This window comes from Pelophylax lessonae, assembly GCF_965119305.1.
Source record: "Pelophylax lessonae genome assembly, chromosome: 3".
Classification (NCBI taxonomy): Eukaryota; Metazoa; Chordata; class Amphibia; order Anura; family Ranidae; genus Pelophylax; species Pelophylax lessonae.
Genome location: NC_138770.1, coordinates 103349763 through 103372309, shown reverse-complemented (window position 1 = coordinate 103372309; position 22547 = coordinate 103349763). Strand labels below are relative to the sequence as shown.

Sequence of the window (22547 nt, the reverse complement as noted above, 5' to 3'; positions counted from 1 at the left end):
TTTCCATAATGTGAAAGATAATGTTACGCCGAGTGAATAGATACCCAACATGTCATGCTTCAAAATTGCGCACGCTCACCGAATGGTGACAAACTTTGGTACTTAAAAATCCCCATAGGCGACACTTTAAAAATTTCTACAGGTTGCTATCTTAGAGTTACAGAGGAGGTCTAGGGCTCAAATTATTGCTCTTGCTCTAACGATCACGACGATACCTCACATGTGTAGTTTGAACACTGTTTACATATGTGGGCGGGGTTTCCGTATGCGTTCGCTTCTGTGCACGAGCTCGCAGGGACAGGGCGCTTTAATTTTTTTTTTTACTATTTATTTTATTTATTATTTTTTATTTTTACACTGTTTTTTTTAAAAAAAAAAATTGATCATTTTTATTTCTATTACAAGAAATGTAAACATTACTTGTAATAGAAAAAGGCACGACAGGACCTCTTTTTTGTGAGATCTGGGGTCAAAAAGTCCTCAGATCTCACAAGTACGCTAAAAGATAGAAAAAAAAAAAAAATAAATTAAATAAAATTAAAAAAAAAGAAGGGACCTTTAAACTGGTTGCTAGGCAACGACGTTTGCCATAGCTCCGGTCCTCCAAGACCATAGAGTCGAGTGAGGGCAAGCTTGCCCTCACTCGACATCCTGTCTGTGAGGATCTGGGACCGGATCGTTTTCCCCACTGCCGGCGGGTCCGGTAAGCGGGGAAAAGGACCAGAATGCGGCGGGAGGGGGGCACCTCTTCCGCCACCCCGGAAGGGTGATCCCGCGGCGAATCCGCCGCTGGGACCCCCCTTATCGGAAAGCCAACCGTCCACCGTTTAAAAAAATACCAGGGTTATGGCAGCTATCTGCTGCCATAACACCGGTATTTAGGTTTAAACAGAGGACGTATATAAACCTTTTTGGACTTTGACATGGTGGCTGTATGAAGGGTGACAGGTACTCGGGTACTTTGCTGGGCAGGTGACAGGTACTCTGGTACTGATGAGCAAGTGGCAGGTACTCGAGTACTCCGATAGGCAGGTGACAGGTACTCGGGTACTCTTATGGGCAGGTGACAGGCAGGTGATAGGTACTGATGAGTAGTACTGATACTGATAGGTGATACTGATACTGTACTGATGGGTACGGATGATCAGTACTGATACTGATAGGTGATAGGTACTGATGGGTACTGATGAGTACTGATGAGTAGTGATGGGTACTGATGAGCAGGTGGCAAGTACTCGGGTACTTCAGGTGTCAGGTACTCTGATGAGCAGGTGGAAGGTACTCGGGTACTCTGATGGGTAGGTGACAGGTACTCGGGTACTCTGATGGGTAGGTGACAGGTACTCGGGTACTCCGATGTCGGGTACTCGGGTACTCCGGTGACGGGTACTCAAAGTACCAGAGTACCTGTCATCAGAGTACCCGAGTACCTGTCATCAGAGTACCCGAGTACCTGTCATCAGAGTACCCGAGTACCCGTCATCAGAGTACCAGAGTACCCGTCATCAGAGTACCCGAGTACATCAGAGTACCCGAGTACCTGTCATCAGAGTACCTGAGTACCTGTCATCAGAGTTCCCGAGTACCTGTCATCAGAGTACCCGAGTACCTGTCATCAGAGTACCCAAGTACCCATCATCAGAGTACCCGAGTACCTGTCACCAGCCCATCAGAGTACCTGTCATCAGCCCATCAGAGTACCCGAGTACCTGTCATCAGAGTACCTGATGGGCTGGTGACAGGTACTCGGGTACTTTGATGGGCTAGTGACAGGTGCTTTTTATTGGGGGGGGGCAATCAGTGTGGTTGGGGTGCACTGTACTTGGTAACTAGCTGTTACCACAATCTCCTCCTCACACAGGATCAGTGTGTGAGGAGGAGAACACGGTGACAGCTAGTTACCGTGTTCTCTGATGACATTTGTGACCGGCTGTGATTGGACACAGCCGGTCACGTGGTAAAGAGCCAGTTTCATTGGCTCTTTACCTAGATCGGGGATGGGCTCTGTCCGAGGGACGAGCCTCGTCCCCGATCGCCGCGCATTAAGAAAGGAACGAGCGGCTCGCGCTGGAGCCGCTCATGTGATCGGCTGTGATTGACACAGCCGATCACGTGGTAAACAGCCAATTTTATTGGCTGTTTACCTTGATCGGGGTTGGGCTCAGTCCGAGGGACGAGCCTCACCCCCGATCGCACGCTGCGCGCCCCCGGGGGCGCGCAGTAGCGGGGAGATCCGGGCGCCGTCATATGACGGCGGCCCGGATCGCTAAAGCCATGTTGCCGACGTCATTTTACAATGACTCGGTATTGAAGTGGTTAAGAATCCAAGCTGGTGGGCTACACTTCCTGTTCAGCGTGATGACTTCACAGACTACGCCACTGACACGTTTCGTCACCAGTCACTTGACTTACTTTGTACTAGAAACATAATTAATTTCATTTTAATTGCCTAATTTGTATACAGAGTTTATAGAAAATGAAATCATTTTTGCTAAATAATATTGCTAAAAAACCTTTCCCCCTCTTCCCTCAAAAACTATGTATTTCCTAAATATCTTAACTATCCTGTTAACTTAATTATCTGACCTAATGTGAAATAGATCATATAACTGAAACAACTCTTCCAATGTGGGTTAATGGCCATGTTTCTATAGTTAGTATGTATTGATATATATGTGCATCTCAAAAAATGAGAATATCATCAAAAAGTGAATTGTTTTCAGTTTTTATTTCAAAAAGTGAAGCTCATATATTTTATATAGATGCGTTACACACAGGGTGATATATTTTAGGCATTTCTTTCCTTTAATTTTGATGGTTAGGGCTTACAGCTAGTGAAAACCCAAAATTCAGTATCTCCGAAAATTTGAATATTACATGAGACCAATAAAAAAAGGATGTTTAATACAGAAATGTTAGCTTACTAAAAAGTCTGTCCATGTACAGTATAGTATGCACTATACTGTCATATAGGAGTTTCTCTTTTTGCATCAAATTACTGAAATAAATAAATTTTTTGATGGTATTCTAATTTTATGAGATGCACCTGTATATGCCCAATTGTGTATTGAACTATTTTGCCTGCTAAAGGATTTGCGATTTTGTTAAGCCACTCTTATGATGCAAAGAGCCCTGCTGATTTACTTATAGATTCAGCCATTGTCCATTAAAGTGCTTGTAAAGGGTGATTCTATGCATGAAGGTAAAAATCCTTCAGATTGCAGCCCAGCCCCTGGTAATACTTACCAAAGCCTGATGCAGGGATGTGCACGAGCGATTTCCTGCTGTCTCCCTCCTTATTGGCCACAGCCAGTGAGGAGGGAGTGGGGGGCAGGACTAAGCCACACTCTGTGTGTTCCTTACACACACAGAGCCGGCTCGGGAGTGAACAGGCATGGGTGCCCCCATAGCAAGCAGCTTGCTCTGGGGACACTCAGCAAGAGTAATGGGCCACAAGCGCCGGCAGGGGACCTGAGAAGAGAAGGGTCGGGGCTGCTCTGTGCAAAACCATTGTACCTTGTATGGCCCTGTGTGGCCTTAATTTTTCATGGCAGCGCTCTGTGACATGCTGTTGTCTATGTACTTGTGCACATTTTTCATAAAACAGAATTAAAAAAAAAATAAATAAAAATATTGTACAGAAGTAGATAAGTATGACATTAGTAGTTATTTTCATTTTTAGGTTTAAGAAAAAACAGAAGCTTTAGAACCATTTTATTATCCATCTATCCCTATGAACATGCACCATTTAATAGTTTATATTAAACAAAATTTGCAGTGTATGTACCTCAAAATTTTCAAGTTCAAAATTTTAAAAAATTTTCTGCAAAAGCCCTTTAACAAATCTTTGGTCTGTGGGCATGTCTTGACGTCATTAGACTCACCTCCCAGCTGCACACGTCCCCATAAAATAGATTAGGGCTGACTTAGCAGTGCCCTCAGCGCTGGCATTGTGCGTGCACAACACTCAATAAGCGCATGCACGTTAAAGCCACCCAGCGGCTGTATATATTTGAATTTCTGGCACCAGCAGCCTTTGAATGCTCATCCCATGCTGTGCTCTCAGCAAACAGTAATGGTGAACATTGTGGAAAAATGCCAGCTCTGATCTCGGTCAAGGTGAGGTGAGGTGTAGGAGACACGCCGCTTCCCTCAGGCTCTTGCATGGGTGTCCTCACCCAGACTTTCAGTCTAAGGAGAGGGGGCGTGGCATCATAATTTTTTTTAACCACTTTAAGATCGGATGGATTTGCCCCCTTAATGACCAGGCCCTATTTTGCGATTCGGCACTGCGTTACTTTAATGGACAATTGCGCAGTCACGCGGCACTCTACCCAAATAAAATTGATGCCCTTTTTTTGCCACAAGTAGAGCTTTCTTTTGGTGGTATTTGATCACCTGTGCTATTTTTAATTTTTGTGCTATAAGCAAAAAAAGAGCAACAATTCTGAAAAAAAAAAAATATATATTTTTCACATTCTACTATATAACATTTTTTTTAACATTTTAGGCCAATTTGTTTTCTGCTACATATTTTTGGTAAAAAAAAAAATCACAATAAGCGTATTTTGATTGGTTTGCGCAAAAGTTATTGCGTCTATTAACTACGGGAAAGGTTTATGTCATTTTTATTGTTTTTTTTTTTTTTACTAGTAATGGCGGCGATCTGCGATTTTGTGTTGGACTGCAACATTGCTGCGGACAGATCGGACCCCTGACTGACATTTTTGACACTTTTGGGGGGACCAGTGACATTACTACAGTAATCAGTACTAAAAATATGCACTGTTACTGTAATAATGACACTGGCAGGGAAGGGGATAACACAGTAAGTGATCAAGGGGTTAAATGTGTACCTAGGGGCGTGATTCTAACTGTGTGGAGGTGTGGCTTGTGAAATGATCACAGAGACCTGTGATCCTATATAGAAGGAGTACAGGAGCTCTATGATCATTCCAGAGAGTTTACAACAGCTGCCTTACCTTCTCTCTCATCGGGGAGCGATCGTGGGTGTCAGGCGGCAATCAGGGCCGCCTGCCCCGTGCATTGGAGACCCTGCTGCAGGCGCGCGACCGACGTATACCTACGTCGGTTTGTGCAGGAGGGCCGCGCTGCTGCAGTATAACTGCGGCGGGCGGGCGGGCGGGAAGTGGTTAATCAGTACAGCAGGAAGGAGTACAAATGACACACTGTCCTTCTCCCTGCCATACTATGTACAAATGTATACTATACAAATACTATATATATATATATATATATATATATATATATTCAAACTTGTATCCATTATGTCCCATGTTCCTGTTTCCAGGGTTTGGAGTGGCCTGCCATCTTGGGATCCTTACTAATCTCCCAACAATCGGAGTGGCCAAGAATTTGCTCCAGGTGGACGGACTGGAAAATAATGAGGCACACAAGGAACAGGTAATAAAGACAAAGCCATGATCAGTTACACAGCTCCCCCATCATAGTGTCAGCTGAAATTTCAAATGATCAGTCTTTGTGCTGCATCATGTTGAAGAAAATGTGCAGTCTGCAGAATTCTCTTGCTTATATTGTACATGAGATTTATTAAAGTGGTTGTAAACCCTCACATTTACCCAAAAAAAGGAACTGGTCTCAGGTGATACACAGAGATGAAACAAATACTCCTACGTACGTTGTATCTGTTTATCTGTAGTCTTCTCTTCTCTATATCCATTCAAAGTCCAGAATTTATAAAGCTAGTCTGAGCTGTCAGAAAAAAAGAGGCAGAGAGCTGAATTTACACTTTGCAGAGCTCAGAAAAAAGAGCTCTAAGAGCTGATTGGATGAAAGGGACACACCCTCTTTCATACAGCTCACAGGAACAGAGCTGAGGCTGTCAATCAGCTGAAGCTCCCTACCCTGTAACCTTTTTTATCCTGAAGTCATTAAAACTTGTCAGAAGTGATTCATGCTGATTGCAAAGGAACAGAGCAGCAGACAGATGATACTTAGTGCTCTTAATTGAGACAAGTACACACTATATAAGGATATGCTATTTTCATATTTCATGTTTGAGGTTTACAACCACTTTAAGCCCCGCTACTTGTCATGTAAATTGAGAGTTTAAAGTCGCAAGACAAGTTTTGCCCAATTAACGGCAATGGAACCGTTCTAATCAGTGCAACTCATGTCGCTCCAACTTAGAAAAAGTTTCCTGCACTTTTTCGGGGTGACTTCAACACAAGTTGCAGTGACTTCTGTTAAAGGGATGTCGGATTTAAAGTGTCTGGTGACTTTGAAGCCGCTGCAGTGTGAACAAGGGCTAAGTCATAACATATCACGTTGATTCATGAAATATAGAGGTTTTCAATGGTTAAATAACTAAAATAGTGAGTGCTTGTCTGCTAAGTGAACTGGTAAAAAAAAATACCAGGTTTAGGGTGAAGTAACTCACCAGTGAAATTTTGTTTTGGGATAAAAACAGGAGGATAGACTAAAATCTCAGCCGGAGCAGATGTTTGGACAGTGCTGCTGAAATCCATATTTCTTGTCAATTCATCTATAAAATGACAATTGATTTCTGTGCTTCCCTGCAGAAATGCTGCAGACATGTTGCATTTTTTTGCTCTGTACAGAATTGCATGTCACCGTACAGCAGCTCATCGTGCTTCTGTACAGTGGCATGAATGAAGTGTACTTTTGCACACTTCAAATAAAGTTCAGTGAAAAAAAGGGAGCTGTGTGATGCACTAAATCCCACAGCACACCGCCTCCTACCTCCTACCGCAGCTATAACTGACAGCTGCCAGGGAGGAACCTCTCCGGCAGCTGTCCATTCTGTCCATTACTGAGTTTCTTTAAAAGAGAAAAGTTACAAAGAATATCGAAAAATGTAAAAAGCAGAGTAATAAATACGTACAGACATCCTCAGACAAAGCAAGTGTCAAGTTAAGGGATTTGACCTGTTGGTAAAAATAGGAGGCTTTTAGGCTCCAGTCATGAACAGTTTGACCTCCTAAAACATAAACATTTTACATTTGAACTTTAATAATGTGCACTTCAATAATTACAAGAGACAAACATTTCTGTTATTTTGGAAACACCTTCAGCTTGACTCTGACCTAAACTCTGGATGTAGAACATGGAGATGTAATTGTCTCTACATATTAACCTCCCTACCCCAATCTGTCCAACTGTCTCCTAAACTATTGACCTTTAGACAATCCCTGAAAAACCTTCTCTTTAAAGAAGCCTATCCGGCTTCTAACTATTACACTGTTTTACTTTCTCCATCAGCTCATCCCCCCCAGCTATTACCTTTTGTATCAATTGACCCCCCCCTCTTAGATTGTAAGCTCTAATGAGCAGGGCCCTCTGATTCCTCTTGGACCAAGTGTATTGTAACTGTTATGTCTCAAAACACAAAGGTGACCAGCGCTATGGTATATCTTAAATATGAATAAAATAATAAAATATAAATACAGGTGTAAGCTGCCACAAACCCACCCCTGAAGAACAGGGATGCAATATATGGGAGGAAGAAGGAAAGTTTGTATAAGGCGCTACCTGTTTGAGCAGTATTTCAAAACAAAGGGGGTAGAAACCCCCACACAGGTTGTGTGTGCACAGGAAAAACTTGTCTCAGTGGTGGAGTGCTGCAAGAGACTGGTGGAAGGGTTTTGACCGCACCAGTAGACGTCTGATGACGAAACGCGTAGTGCGGAGCTACGTACGCCATACGACACTTCCGGTTTAGCGATTTGGAGCCGTGGAACGCGGAAGCAGAAGCATCCCGGCCTCCCCGTTTTTGAAGCTGAAGTGATCGGTCCGATTGTAAGTTTACCTATGCTTGCTATTGTACTGTGACTGTATACCATTGGGGTCCTTGTCTTCTCTGCTTGAGCACCACAGATCTAATATACCGGAGGGAGGCAGCTCCCAGTGTGGCTCGCTTTAGCCCGAAGGAACCCCGGACCTACAACCTTCCCCTCTGTGGCTTTCTATCATATATACCTGGCCCAGAAGAGGGAAATAGGGTGAGAGTGTTACCTATTGGTTTCACTGTTTCAGACACATTACTCACCACTATCTCACCTTTTAAAAATCACTTATTCACGGTTGTAATAGCACTTGTAGGGTGTTTTTTATACTGTGTTTGATTATTGTCAATAAGGAATTTTAAAACACTACTGTTCACCACTGCTGTTGATTTATATGTTTTAAAGGCACTGCCATCAGGCATTAAATGTTTTATGACACTTTGTGTACTTCCTTTATTTCTTCATTTATATGAGCAGTCATCTATACTATTTATTTTGCACTGAGCACTTTATCCTTAAGGGGGAAAACCGTTCATCCCTTCCACCAGTCTCTTGCAGCACTCCACTGACCACTGAGACAAGTTATTCCTGTGCACACACAACCTGTGTGGGGATTTCTATCCCCTTTGTTTTGAAATACTGCTCAAACAGGTAGCGCCTTATACAAACTTTCCTTCTTCCTCCCATAACTGTTATGTCTGCCTTCATTTTGTTAAGCACCAAGCAAACTGTCGGTGCTATATAAATCCTGTATAATAATAATAATAATATTATTGCACTACAAGACTTTCCAAGGACCAATAGAAAAACAATTTGTTATTATAACTTTTTTTGCAAAGTCATTCTAGTAAACAGACCTGTTAATATACAACCCCCAATTCCAAGAATGTTGGGATGCTGTTTAAAATCTAGGGATGCACGGATACCATTTTTTACGAGTACTGATACTTTTTTTAGTATTCGCCGATACCAATTACCGATACCTACCGCAACTGTTTTGTTTTCACTTCAGCTGTCAGCAATGGTACAAAGCATTGAAAAGTTATTTTTAAATTAAATACATTTTTTTTTTTTAAAGGTTGCGCTTTTTTTTAATGTGAAACCTGTAAATATATGTCAAAGGTGTAAAAATATTAACAAACAAAGCATACAAAAAATCGTTTTAATTATTGTTTATAAAATAGAAGTGAACAAAATAAAAAACTCAGCAGGAAAATATTAAATGGAGAAGGAGAATAAGGAGTTAATTAAGGCTGATTAGAGTAAATAAAGGGATAATAAGGAATTAACACAGAGGAACATTTAATAAAAAAACAAAAAAATAAATATATTGTTTTACTTGACAGGTTTCTTTAAACTGATTTTATCTGCAGATTGAAGTTAATCCCTTTGATCTGTAGATGGAGAAACAGAGAGATGCAAAAAAAACAATGTTTCTTTTTATCTTTCTGTTTCAGTGGCTGAGCAGTGTTGTTGATAAACATTGCCCGGCTGCTTTTTTTTGACAGCTCCAAGTGGCAGGACTTGGTTTAAACTTCAGCTGTCAACAGGAGAACCCCACTGACAGCTAAATAAGTCATCGGTTGTTAAGGACGCAGCGGCCCAGCTCCTTAACAACCGGTAATTGCCGGCTTTTTCTTTTTACATTTCAGCTGTCAGTGGGGAAATCCTGCTTACAGCTAAAAAGAACCAAGCCTGGAAGTACCGGTTTCAGGTATCGGAGCATTTGCACGAGTACCAATACTTGTGCAAATGCTTAGTATTGCACCGATACCAGTATCAGTATTGGTGCAACCCTATTTAAATCCACATTAAAACAAGATACAATAACTTCCAAATCTCATAAACCCATATTTTATTCACAATAGAAAATAGAAAACAAATCAAATGTTTAAACTGAGAAAATGTACAATCTTAAGAAAAAAAAAATTAAGTTCATTGCAGCAACACGACTCAAAAAAGTTGGGAAAGGGCAACAAAAAGCTGGAAAAGTAAGTGTTACTAACAAGGAAGAGCTGGAATAACATTTTGCGGTTAATTAGGTTAATTGACTACATGTCAGTAACATGATTGGGTATAAAAAGAGCATCTTAGAGTCAGAGTGTCTCAGAAGTTAAGATGTGTAGAGGTTCATCAATCTGTGAAAAGCTGCATCTAAAAATTGTCAATTTTAGAAAATTTGGTTCCTTGATGTAAAATTGCAAAAACTTTAAAAATGTTATCTACAGTACATATTATCAAAAGGTTCTGAGAATCTGGAGAAATCTCTGTGCACAAGGGACAAGGCTGAAACGTATTATGCTCGTAATCTTTGGGCCCTCAGAATGGCACTGCAATAAAAACAGGCATGATTCTGTGATGGACATCACAGCATAGGCTCAGCAATACTTCTAAACATCACTGTCTGTGAACATAGTTCACTGTGCCATCCAAAAATGCAAGGTAAAGCTCTATCATGGAAAGAAGAAGCCATATCTGAACATGATCCAGAAATGCCACTGTCTTCTCTGTGCCAAAGCTCCTTTTAAATGGTCTGTTGCAAAGTGGAAAACTATTCTGTGGTCAGATGAATTGAAGTTTGACATTCTTTTTGGCAACCATGGGTGCCGTGCACTCCAGACTAAAGAGGAGAGGGGCCTTCCGGCTTTTTATCTGCACTCAAAAGCCTGCATCTCTGATGGTATGGGGGTGCATTAGTGCGTATGCTATAAGATATATACAGGTTTTAGAGCAGCATATGCATCCATCCAATCAATTCATACTTCAGCAAGACAATGCTAAACCGCATACTGCATCTATGACAACAGCATGGCTTCAAAGTAGAAGAATTTGGGTGCTTAACTAGCCTACCTGCAGTCCAGACCTTTCACCTGCTAAAAATATTTGGCGCATCTTGAAACAAGAAATATGACAAAAAAGACCCAGGACCGTTGAGCAGTTATAATCCTATATCAGGCAAAAATCGGACAACATTCCTCTCCCAGAACTCCAGCATCTGGTCTCCTCAGTTTCCAGATGTTTACAAAGTGTGGTTAAAATAAGAGGGGATGCGACACCGTGGTAAACACTGCCCTGTCTCAACTTTTTTGAGATGTGTTGCTGCCATAAATTTCAAAATCACCCTATTTTTTTCATAAAATGGTACATTTTTCCAGTTTATTTATTTAATATGTTTTCTATTTTCTATTGCAGGGATTCCCAAACTACGGCCCTGCAGCTGTTGCAAAACTACACATCCCATGAGGCATTGTAAAACTCTGACATTCACATACATGACTAGGCATGATGGGAATTGTAGTTTCTGAATAACTGGAGGACCGTAGTTTAGGAATCCCTTTTCTATTGTGAATAAAAGATAGGTTTATGAGATTTGGAAATCATTGCAATCTGTTTTTATGTAGACTTTACACAGTTTCCCAAGATGTTTGGAATAAGGGTTGTATAAAGAACCTAACATTAGCATGTAAGCACCTAATAATCATGTAATCCTTAGTTAAATGTATAATAATTACTTTTCTTTTTCACCCAATGTTTGGTACTGAATTTGTGTTTAGTTCCATTATATGGAAAGTAAATTGTTACTACCTGGTCATCTTAGTCTTTATTTATTGATATGAATGTCTATTCATTTAGTTCTGTGATAATTATTTTCCAGGCAAAACAGTTAGAGGACGCAGGACAATATTTTCAACTGAAGGGCAGCAACGGGCAAATCCTGGGTGCGGTGAGTATTTTGGCAATTGGTTCTTACCACACCAGCCTAGGAAATACCTCTACATGGGAGCAACATACTAGCCATGAGGAATGGGGTTGGCTTTTGGTTTCTCACTGTTTAGATATGTTTCATAGACATGGCAAATGCCAACCTAAAGCGCACTTTTCTTTTTTTTTCACTTTTTGGTCAGTCCAGCCAAATTTAGGACAGCAGAGCTTTATTACGGAGTAATGTAATTTTTTGAGAGGAGCATTGCTCTTGTGTAGAGGTTGGATCCCTTTAATTGACATCTTATGTCTTTAAGCTTGCATTAACCTTAGGGCCACCTGAGTCCAGAAGAAAAGAAAGCTGGTTGCAGTCTGTAAGATTCAACACTAGAAACTTTATTGATTCAGACAAACAGACAAAGAATTCCTGTCTGGGACCTCCTCCTCCAATGTACTCCTCCCTTTTCCTTTCTTTTTTCCCTTTCTGCCTTGTTTTTCTTTAATAGCAATATTTCTTTCTAGATTTTTATGTCTTTTTATTTTAAAGTATAATTAAAGACAAAACATTTTCTTTACTTTTGAATGGAGTTGAGAGGGATTAGAACACCTTTAAGGTTTTTATTGATGTCTATGATCCTGTTAAGGAGATTAACCCTCTCTGTTTATCATTATCAGTGAAAGTAAAAGAAAATCCAAAATTTTGGGTTGTCCCCAGAAAAGTTATTGGGGGAAATCTTCCAATGAGGTCACTAGTTCTGGTGACCTGGGGGTTCCCAAGGAATTTCCTTATTTTGCAGGGGTTTCCTCTCACTTCCTGTTTGGCTTTGGGACAGGAAGTGAAGGGAAATCTCCACAATGGGACACATATGGCGAAAAAAAATCGGACAGGGATAATAACCCTCCCTTACTCTATCCTGTAATAAAAGTTCTTTAAGCAAGTATCTTTAACCTACCTCTCTTTTTTTTTTAACAGTAGAGGGTAATATATAGTCCATAGCAGGAGAGATGATTTACTAATGCTCATTTTTTAGGAAATGGCACCAGATAGAATATGTGTGTGTGTTTATGTCTGTATTAATTTTATTACTGTGTATAAATATCTCTCCGTTCCTGCTGCTCCTATGATTAAGCCTGGTCTTCTTTGTGATACGTGTTAGTAGAGGATGTCCTAGGTAGGGTCCCCTTTTTTTGTGTGTCTGAATCAATATCAATATATTTTTTGTGTGTCTGGATCAATCAATCAGCATTGAATCTTGCGGAGTGCTGCCGCCTTTCTTCTCTCCTAGTCACATGTGGTCTGCGGGACATGGGATGAGCCCCTCCCTAGCATTCGCCACCCAGTCTCTTTGGTGGGTGACCCTATTTCAAAAGCGAGCAGCACACATGTTCCTGCTTTGTTCCACATAGATGATGTTCTAGGTTTAACCCATTGCTATTTCCCTAATAAAAACAAAGCGCACATTGCTATCCTTGCGTATTAAAATAGATCTTATTTTGCTCCCTGTGCTCCTACCCAATTCCAAATAGTGTAAAAAAAAATATATATTTTCCTTTTTAAGAGTTTCTGTACTCCGGTCCCTCCCTGCCGCCATTTTTGTCTAGGCAAGAATGATGTGTCTCTGCTTCCACTGCCTCCTGGGATATCTCTATCACATATCCCAGGAAGCTGCAGCAGAAGGTACACACAGCAAATGTGGGCCGCCCTGAGTGTGCATCATCAGGGCTGGCTGCAAGAACCCAGGAGAGAAAGCCAGCCCCTGATGACGTCAGAGAAGTAGATGGACCTGGACTATGGCAGCAAAACAAGTGATTGCAGCAGAACAACGGGTGATTCACTGGGCATGTGAGTATGTAAGTTGAGGACAACCCTACATAACAGGTAAGATGGGTTAAAAAAAAAAAAAAAAAGGTTAGGGGGAGGTGAAGTTCCTCTTTCTAAAAGTTCTTTTCAGCTACTTACCACTCAGGCTGTCAGTTCTCGTGTGTGATTGATGAAGCCTGCTCCAACCTTCATATACAGCTCAGAGGGATGACACTAAATAGACAGTAGCCAGAAATCAGTCTCTGACTACAGCCTGATAATCCTGTCCATATTGAACATAATACAGTATATTCATTTTAAGATTTAAAAACAACATGTTGTTTTTTTTCTCTCTTCTCCCCCTAGGCATTGAAAAGCTGCAAAAAAAGCTCCAAACCCATCTATGTCTCAGTCGGACACAAGATAAGTTTGGAGACAGCAGTGAATTTGGTCCGTTCCTGCTGCAAGTTCCGTGTTCCTGAGCCCACCAGACAGGTATGGTGTATAGTAAAGGGGGGTCTTATACACATACTGTGCTTGTGGTAGAAAAGTCTCAGTGCAGAATAATAGGTTAAATGATTTTAAAGAGCACCTGTATTTTGACCATTCTTGGCTAAATGACAGGTTTAGCTTGTTGTGCCGATTTTTTAAAACTCTGTTGAATGATGATATGTGAATGAAATGTTCCTTGTAAAGAAGATACTACATACTTACCTCTAAGTGCCTATGAAGTTACTGTAATGAAGGGAAATCGCTGCTTGAAGACTCTTCAGATATCAACACTTAAAGAAGTGTCGATCTCCTGGTCCCTCACTGCACTCTGTGGTTCCTCCTACCAGCCCCTATGTCACTACTGTGTCCTGCAGTAATGTTGAGATCAATGGGAGAAACAATAGAGTGCAGCAAGAGACCAGGAGATTGACACTTCTGGAAGTGTCAATATCTGAAGTTTCTTCAAGCAGTGATTTGTCTTCACTACAGCAGCGTTTCGCCCTTTAGGCAGTGATAGAGGAACAAAGAACATTATTCACACTTTAATTTTAGCAAAGGAGTTCCTTTAAGAGCATTTACTTTAATTGTTTCCCCAGCTGAAAGTGTTGTTGGAGCTTGGAGAAGTCTTGGTTTTGGGAGACCACTTGATGTTCCCCTTGCTTCCCACAATGCAACACTTAGTGCCTTGGCAGCCATTCACTAAATCTAAACATTGTCTAGAATCAGAAAAGTACAGGTCCACTTTATTTGAATACTTTCATCAAGTAACACTTTCCAAGCTGCTCAAATACATACAGTAACATGTTATTGATGCTGCCCCTGTTGTAGCAATTCGTTATGATTTTTGTCAGTAGTAGCTCTATAGTTTTCAACTTTTTGATGCTTTTGATGCTAAACTCATATAACATTTTTTTTTTCTTACAACCTGAAAGAGAAACACATAATGAGCTAGTATGCATCGCATACTAGCTCATTATGAAATACTTACCTAAGAACGAGCCCCCGCCGTGCCGCCCGCTTACCTGTATGACGGACGACATGTTCAGTCACCCGTCTTCCGGGATCGCGTCATCCGGCTATCTGATTGGCTGGACCCGCGATTACGTCACTCCCGCGCATGCGCGCGGGAACCGACGGTCACGGCACGGGGCTCTGAAGGAACGGCACCAGCGGCCGTTCCTTCAGAGCGCATGCGCCAGTGATGTCACTGGCTGCATGTAAGGTAAATATCTCCTGAACGGTGCATGTTTAGGAGATATTTACAGTACCTATAGGTAAGCCTTATCATAGGCTTACCTATAGGGAAAAGTGTCAGAGGAGGGTTTACTTCCTCTTTAAGAGGGTCAGAGGCTTTCAGTAGACACTGAAAGTAGATACCTGGCCACCAAGGTGTCCTACAGCTAAAAGTTAGTGCTGCTCAACTATGTTACTGCTTATCCAAACAAGCATGGTTGGGTGCTCGGAAATACTTCTAGTGCAGCCATTACAATCTCTAGAGAAGCCTTTTTCAAACTTTTCACTTCAGTGGAGAGCCCCTGCTCAAACCAGTTAGTTGGGGCTCAGTGGGAAAAATGCCCTTGCATTCCGGCCAGTGGAAAGAATGCCCCCTACAATAGTGATTCTATGTCTTTTAGATTTACCATAAAATACGTAGTGCAAAGGCCTGCCTGAATTGATATAAAATGAATGGATACTTAGTTTGTCCTCATATTACATTGTTTTGGTAAATCTAAAGTAGATTGTAAATGGATTGTATTAAACGCTACCATTTTTTTTTTTATAAATGGGCCTCCTGCAAGTTTATGCCATGATGTGCTAGTATGCACTGCATACTAGCGCATTATGACAGACTTATCTGTCAAAGGATGCCCTCTAGTGCTGCACTCTCAGTGCTTTGGCACTTCTATCGTCTCGCTGTCCTCCTTCTGGGTTCGCTCTGTTCAGCCTCCTGCGCACAGGAGTCACTTCATCAAGGCACAAAGCAAGTGCCGTAAATGTACTCTCAGCTGTGCATGCGCTGCTCAGTGTAATTTACCGCGTTTTTTTTAAATTTAGCGTTTGATACTGCTTTAAGGAGAATGTCAGTGTGTTTATACATGCAAAGCCAAATCCCATCTATGTTTCAGGACCAAAAGGGACCATTGTCTGCAACCTGAAAATCCGTAAAATGTCAGTTTCCAGGAGCAAATGTCTTAGGTCCCCACCCATTCGTAATGGAAACACCCTTTCAGTGCCATGAAAATAAAAACCAGACTTATCTCCTGAATGTAAAGAGTTCTGGGCTTCACAATAGTGGTCACCAACCCTAAACTTCGTAGGGTGAATGGTATAGCCTACGTTTTATATAATTCTCATTTAGGGCAACCTTTCATTCAAACATTATTCATGTTGCAATACATTTTAATATTTAGCACAAACCAGGGTATCTGGCTGCTGCCTGTGAAGACTCCATAACCTGTGCCAGTATGTAGGAGAGCACCTGCGGTCCCTCTCTGCATTGGAGGCTTCACAGGCAGCAGAAGGACACCCTTGTAGGCCTGGAGGGAGGAAGCAGTGCATGCTGTCTACTAAATAACACTACTAGTGTTCCCGGGAGTGTCAGAAAACAACATTGATGTTACTGATATACTTCATAGTGACTGAGGCACTTGCACAGTACAGTGAAAATTCCCAGCATCTTACAGATGCCAGGAGTGGAACTGGTTGCCAATATTATGTAACTCCAGTACACATGTGCAGGAGATATACTAGCAGTGGCTGCCCAATGTGTGAAACAAGTAGACAACTGAGTCGGAAGAAGATGAGAAGGAAATGGCACCTGGGTGGATGCAGGGAGCTCGGACCTCACAAATCTGGAGGACAGCAGACCCAGAGGTAAGTGTCATAATGTGTAAGTAAACTGTGCATACTCACACATTATGGCAATGCTGGCTGCTCCCATTTCACCTACATTCTGCTGTGAGTATAGTTTGTTATGTACACTTCACTATATGGGACATTATAATGGATCTTCCTAAGCCTCTGAGCAAATTTGTAAATGCCATAAAACCCTAAAACCTAAAATGCTGTTATTCATGTGTAAGAAATTAGTAATCACGTTCTATAAATATCTCATTCAATTTTCTCTGAAATTCGAATCATTATACTATTTAACTATTGTATGCACAGAATTACAATTCTGTTTTACTGATAGGTGGTGTAGTATTGCTTCAAATTAGGTAGGTACAGCCCTCTGTAGATGTAATGTGCCCTTATGCAGAAATATTCTATCTAGGGTGGCCCTGTTCTTCATCTGTCTCATGCTTACATTATCCCCTCTGCCAAATTATGTATTGTTGTCTGTGACAATGCTGAGGGATTTCACTCTACTTCTTGTCCCAGTGACATCATGTAAGACTGTCTCCAGGACAGGAAGTGAGGGGAAATCTCCCCAACCTGAGAAGAGATTTAAAGCTTCTTCATTCCAAAAAAAGGTTTTGGCCAAAGTTCGACTTTAAAGCATAAGTGCAGTTTAAAGAGGAACTATAGTCTTCTCACATAATTTGTGATAAAAACGTAATTGCCATTCTGAAGCTTCCCTCCAACCACTTTGCACATTATTTTATATGTACCGTGATTCTGTACTTGCCAAATATGCTGCAGAAATCTCCCTCCACTAAGTCTGGCTGCAGCCATTTTTACTGTGGGCAGCAGAAACTGCTGCCTGTTCACTTCCTGGATTTACACAAACACAGAGGCACACACAGACACACACATACATATATATACACAGACAGACATACTCACACCACTGCTTGCCTGAACATTTCTCTTCTTTTGATGAATACTCATGGATCTCTGTAGTCTCCTGTTATCTCCGTCCTCATCCAGCCCCCTACAGCTCTGCTGCTCTCCTTGGCTCTCCTATGACCCATCCCTCCTCCCTTGCTGGCAAACTCTCAGGAGAGTGAGAGAGAGAGCTGTGCATGATTTCATTAGCCCAAGCTAATTACCAAACAAGAAAGAGGAAGTGGGCTGTATAACGTAATTACTGGCAGAAAAAAAATTTTTACTATCCAAAGTTAAAACAACAAAGGAAGAAGATATAAAAGATGGAAAGATGAATAAAATAACCAAAGGTCCACTTTAAGGCAAAGAGTGCTTACCCCTTTTGCCCCTTTCCTCTGATATAACGCACCTTTCACATATGCATACTTACCTTGATTTGATAGCTGTGGCCTCTGCGTTTGTTTACATCCAGCACTGCAGGACTTTTAGTCCTGGATGCAACTGTGCATTACATTAGACTTGTTTGTGTGTCCCGAGTCCAGATTTCAATGGAGATGGACCTAATTCGGGTCTGTGGCCTGGAGGGGGTAGGTGGGTTAGGTTAGGTCAGGGTAAAGAGGCTAAAAGGACAAGTGCACTTTGTTTTCAAGTGTACCTGTCCTGTAAAAATTTTTTTTTATTCCGGCTGGAAGGCCTGCCTTGGTTCCTCACATGGCACCATTGCACTTTCCCCACTTCCCCTTCCCCACTTCTTTGTTTGTCTGTCCTTTTCTTTGGAGTTCGTCACCTGCACTATCACCTTTGTTTTCTTTTATTTGCATGACTGGAGTGTGTGGGTCCTCGGGCCCTGCCTTGAGTCTTGGGAGGGGGTGGATATGGCCTTTTGGCTTAGTTCGCCCTCTCTCATGGGGTCTCCCTTCGGGGGAGCTCCACTTAAGTACTTGGGGTGGGCTGTTTCGGCAGTCCCCCTGAAGAACGGGGTCAGTTTGGTTTCGGCCAACTGACCACAAGTACCTTAAATCCCTGTCAGGAGTCTTGCGCCCCGGGGGATCGAGGTTTCGGGTCCTACCTCTTCGGAGGGAAGACCATACGTTGTCGCACACCCTGTGCTTTTTTGTGTTCTCACTTTGTGTGTGTGCACTTTTTTATGCACCGGGTGGAGTCTTTTGAGTGTGTTTCACACGCTACGGGCTTTAGAAAAAAAAAAAACCCTGTCCTGTAATATGTTCTGCTCTGCACTGGGCAGTGTGCTCTTAAAGCAGGAGTGTATACATTGTTCACCTTTTTTACCTGTTTCAATTGGAACCTTCACAATCTGACCTCTGTGTTTAATTTGTTTTGTATTTCAGGCTGACATACGCTCCAGAGAATTTTGCATGAAGATCACTAATAAAGTCAAAACAGAAACCATGAAACCTCAAGATAGTCTCAGTTAGCTTGACACTGAGACACTTCACCCAAGATGGAATTTTCAGTGTTTGGTAGATGCTGGGCAGTTACACAAACTAATGGATTTTTTTTTAAACTCTTGGGGACTCTATTGGTGAGATCTCTGCTGAGTTCCCAAGTCTGCACACTGGTTGTGCCCATTATTAGCCACAGCACTAATAGTTTGGTGCGAGCCCCCCAAAATGTTTTGGTCAGTGGCTTGTAAATGAATATCATTTCTTTTCTGGAGAGGCTCATTGTACCAATACAGTTCCAAACTGGAATTGGGATTGTGTTGGTTGTTCAGTTATATTGACCATTTAGAAGCAATAACAGGCTAGTGTAGGGTGAAGTAAGATGACAGTGGGTGATCCCAGAATGACAGTATTGGTGTTCATTGAGACTGTAAAATGAGAGATAGCATCTGATTGGGCACTAGGTACTGTGCTTTGTTTCTCCTAAGGGCTTTTTTGCAGTCTTCTTTTTTTTCAGTATTGTGAAACCATTTCATAACAAAAACTCATTAATTACCAATTGGAGGGCTCACATTCAGGGGATGCAGTTATACCTATAAATGCTGGAAAAAGGTCCCCCTAGTTGTAGGCAGCATATGTGTATGCTGACGTGTGAGTTGTAGTGAGGTGAGGGTCCTTTGTGTTATTTAGTGTGTGGATGCACATTTGGGGCCCCTCTGAAACTCATACAATGCCATACATGCCATACATGCATAGGTGTGAAGCTGTCCTAAAATATTGGACATGCTGCATTTTTTGTAAGCCCAGGCTGTTACCAAATCATTAAAATTGCCCCCCTCCCTCCAGGTGCTACTGGATCTAATGTTTGTTTTTCTAGGAGGTGAAATAACACAGAATAATACTTACCTTAGAAAGATACAAAGTGGGGATCTGGCGCTCCAAATGACCATGTTTTAATACTACACTTAGTTGGTTCCTCCCCCTCTCTGCTTTTGTAATATTTTAATCCATGGTTCAGTGTTCCACCTCTCCACCAGCTCTGGTTGTTATGACTGCTTCCCCAAAACTACTATTGACAGTCTCCAACTTGTCTGGTCACCACCCCTCTCCCTGACGTCATCATGCCAGTGCAGGTCTGGCAACCAACACTGGTCCTACATTATGCCTGATGATGTAGGAGTACCCATCTATATTCCAGGGCTGAAAAGAAGAAGACTTACAAGTTTAGATCAAAGTAGAATTATGTCAATGTATAGAAAAAACAAGCAGTAGATCCTTTCACAGCTGGGAGGGGGGTGGAGATGGAATAGGGTTTGGTCCAATTTTTATAATCTTGGAACTGCCCAAAGCTCATCATTAGGCAGGCCCATAGAAATGCATGGTACACACACAATAAGGCTTGTATCATGCAGCTGTTTTTTTAAAAAGGATTAGCACAGAATGAAATTGTTGAGCTACTGACTGAACTAATTTCCTTGCCCCAAATGCGTCAGAAACAAAGAGGGGAAACAGAGAGAGAAGGGTTATTTTTGAGAGTCCCCCATCAGGTCCTGGGGTGTTCCTCCTAACATACCTCTCCTAGTGCTCCTGATCCAGCTCCTCATCGCCAGTGACCCATCGGTTGGAAATATCACTGCCACTCCCAAACCTCACCTACACAAGCATTTATCCTGCTTGCAAGCCAAACCTGTACCCCACAGTTTACCCAGTGGAGCCTGGGCTCAGTACAGGATTACTATCTCTATTGCCTATCAGAAGCCCTGGCTACATGCATACAGCCCCTTCTACATGGATAAATGTTAACACATGTAAAATCTTCCTAAAGGCCCATGCACTGCAACTGCACCACATAGAAAATCCAGAGGGGTGAATGTAGCCTTAAAGCTGAACTTCAACAAGCAGCTAAATACACAGACAGAATACATATATGGGAGCTGCTTTTTCTGCCAAAGGATTGCATTTCTGTCTAACCAGTCCTGAGATTTACGCAGTTCTGCTACACAGCACAGCAGGACAGGAAACCTGAATTTCTCTGCTGAAGTTAAGTAAAACTTACAGTCTGATGAGCTCATCTCCCTGTCATTTTGCTCTCTAGTTTTATCAGTGTGTCACTTGCTAGCACTGCGCCACAACTGATTGACTTGCCGTGCTGCTTCTTCCCCAGCTTGCATTTAAAAAATACTTTTAATGATGTATTAATTAATACAGATCTGCTTTATTTTATATCTGCCTGGTGTTCAGCTTCAAAGATAATCTGTCACTTCTCTTCCATTCATTGAAGGACAGTCAGATTTTTACATTGTTTCCAATGGATTATTATGCCACTTGCAGGAGAAGGACGCTAGGCACACAACAAACAACACACCCTAGAAGCAGATCCTGCTGGTGGCCAAACCCCCATCTGAAACACACAGCTCACTACTACAAAGTTGAGGGTGCTTCTCCTGCGGTTTCTAGTTTTGTCTGGGAGGCTTTGCGGTCAGCAATCTGGGTTCTGCTGGGGTGTGATTCTTCAACCCTCCTCTTATGTTAGCTTTCTGTTACTATCCATGATGTTTAGGGTCGGTTTTGACCCATGTCTTAAATCAGCCATAAAATACCCTCTGAACAATTATTTATCATCCAATTTGTTTCTTACCTCTTGGTTACCTTGTTAGGCTTCTTTATCCTTGAAAAGATTGGTTTTAATATTTTTGGTGTGACCCCTTAGACCTTTCTTTTGATAGCATACCTCTCATTTTCAAATTTAAAAAATGGTAAAATAAAGTCAGCAACTCTGAAATGTATTGGTCCTATGTTTCTTTACTTTATTTAGAGAAGCAGACAAGCAGGCAAAGAGATAGGCCCCTCCCTAACTACAGCTCACAGGGTTGAGAGGTGATTGGCTGTCACTGTTACTAAGCAGAGAGAGTGTTTATGATTTCAGTTTTGGCACTTATTAGTGTCCTATAATCCTATATTATAACTGGGTCAGAATTGACCCTAACACCATGAACGTCTTAATTTTCACCACAGTATTTTATAATTTAGTGAAAAGGACTCTTTTTCTATTACATTGTTTAAATAGAGGTTCCTGACAAAGTAAAAAAATCTTGATGCAATAAACAAATTTATGTGATACTTATAGACATTCAAAACCTGAAAACGGGTCGGTTCTGACCCTAACATAAGAGGAGGGTTAATATGTTTGGATGTTTAACACTGAGCCCACCCTCTTTTCTTCTGGAACTGCTTTGGCATGTCCCATTGGTCAAAATCTAAATATCCAGCTGTGTCCTTCAATGAATAGAAGAGAAAATGGGATTTTTGTACTCACTATAAAATCCTCTCTCTCTGTGGCTAGAAAGACACAGCACCTGTCCCCTGTGTGTTTTTTCTATCTCAGTTGTTGGTTCTTATGTACTGCTGGCTACTTACTGAGCTGGGAGTTGGCCATCAGCAGGGGTGGTTCCTGGGATGTGTTCTTTCTTGTTATGCCTAGCATCCTACTCCTGCAGGTGGCGTAATAATCTGTTGGTCACAATCTAAAGATTTTACTGTGTCCTTCAATTAATGCAGAGAAAAATATTTTTCTGTGAGTGCAAAAATGCCATT

General features: G+C 41.7%; 1 protein-coding gene across 3 annotated transcripts in view; it reads left to right on the top strand.

The window, feature by feature from the left end:
* ENDOV (endonuclease V) overlaps positions 1-19066 on the top strand; it is a 47554-nt gene extending 28488 nt beyond the window's left edge. The window contains exons 5-8 of one of the 3 annotated variants that reach the window (XM_082249913.1): positions 5312-5424; positions 11443-11511; positions 13657-13785; positions 18900-19066. In XM_082249913.1, coding sequence (XP_082106039.1) covers positions 5312-5424; positions 11443-11511; positions 13657-13785; positions 18900-18986 — 398 coding nt within the window. In that variant the 3' untranslated portion in view covers positions 18987-19066. Of the gene's footprint in view, positions 1-5311; positions 5425-11442; positions 11512-13656; positions 13786-14129; positions 14262-18899 lie in introns of those variants that run through there. The other 2 variants (XM_082249914.1, XM_082249915.1) reach the window with 2 other exon arrangements.
* The last annotated feature ends 3481 nt before the right edge of the window (positions 19067-22547 follow it).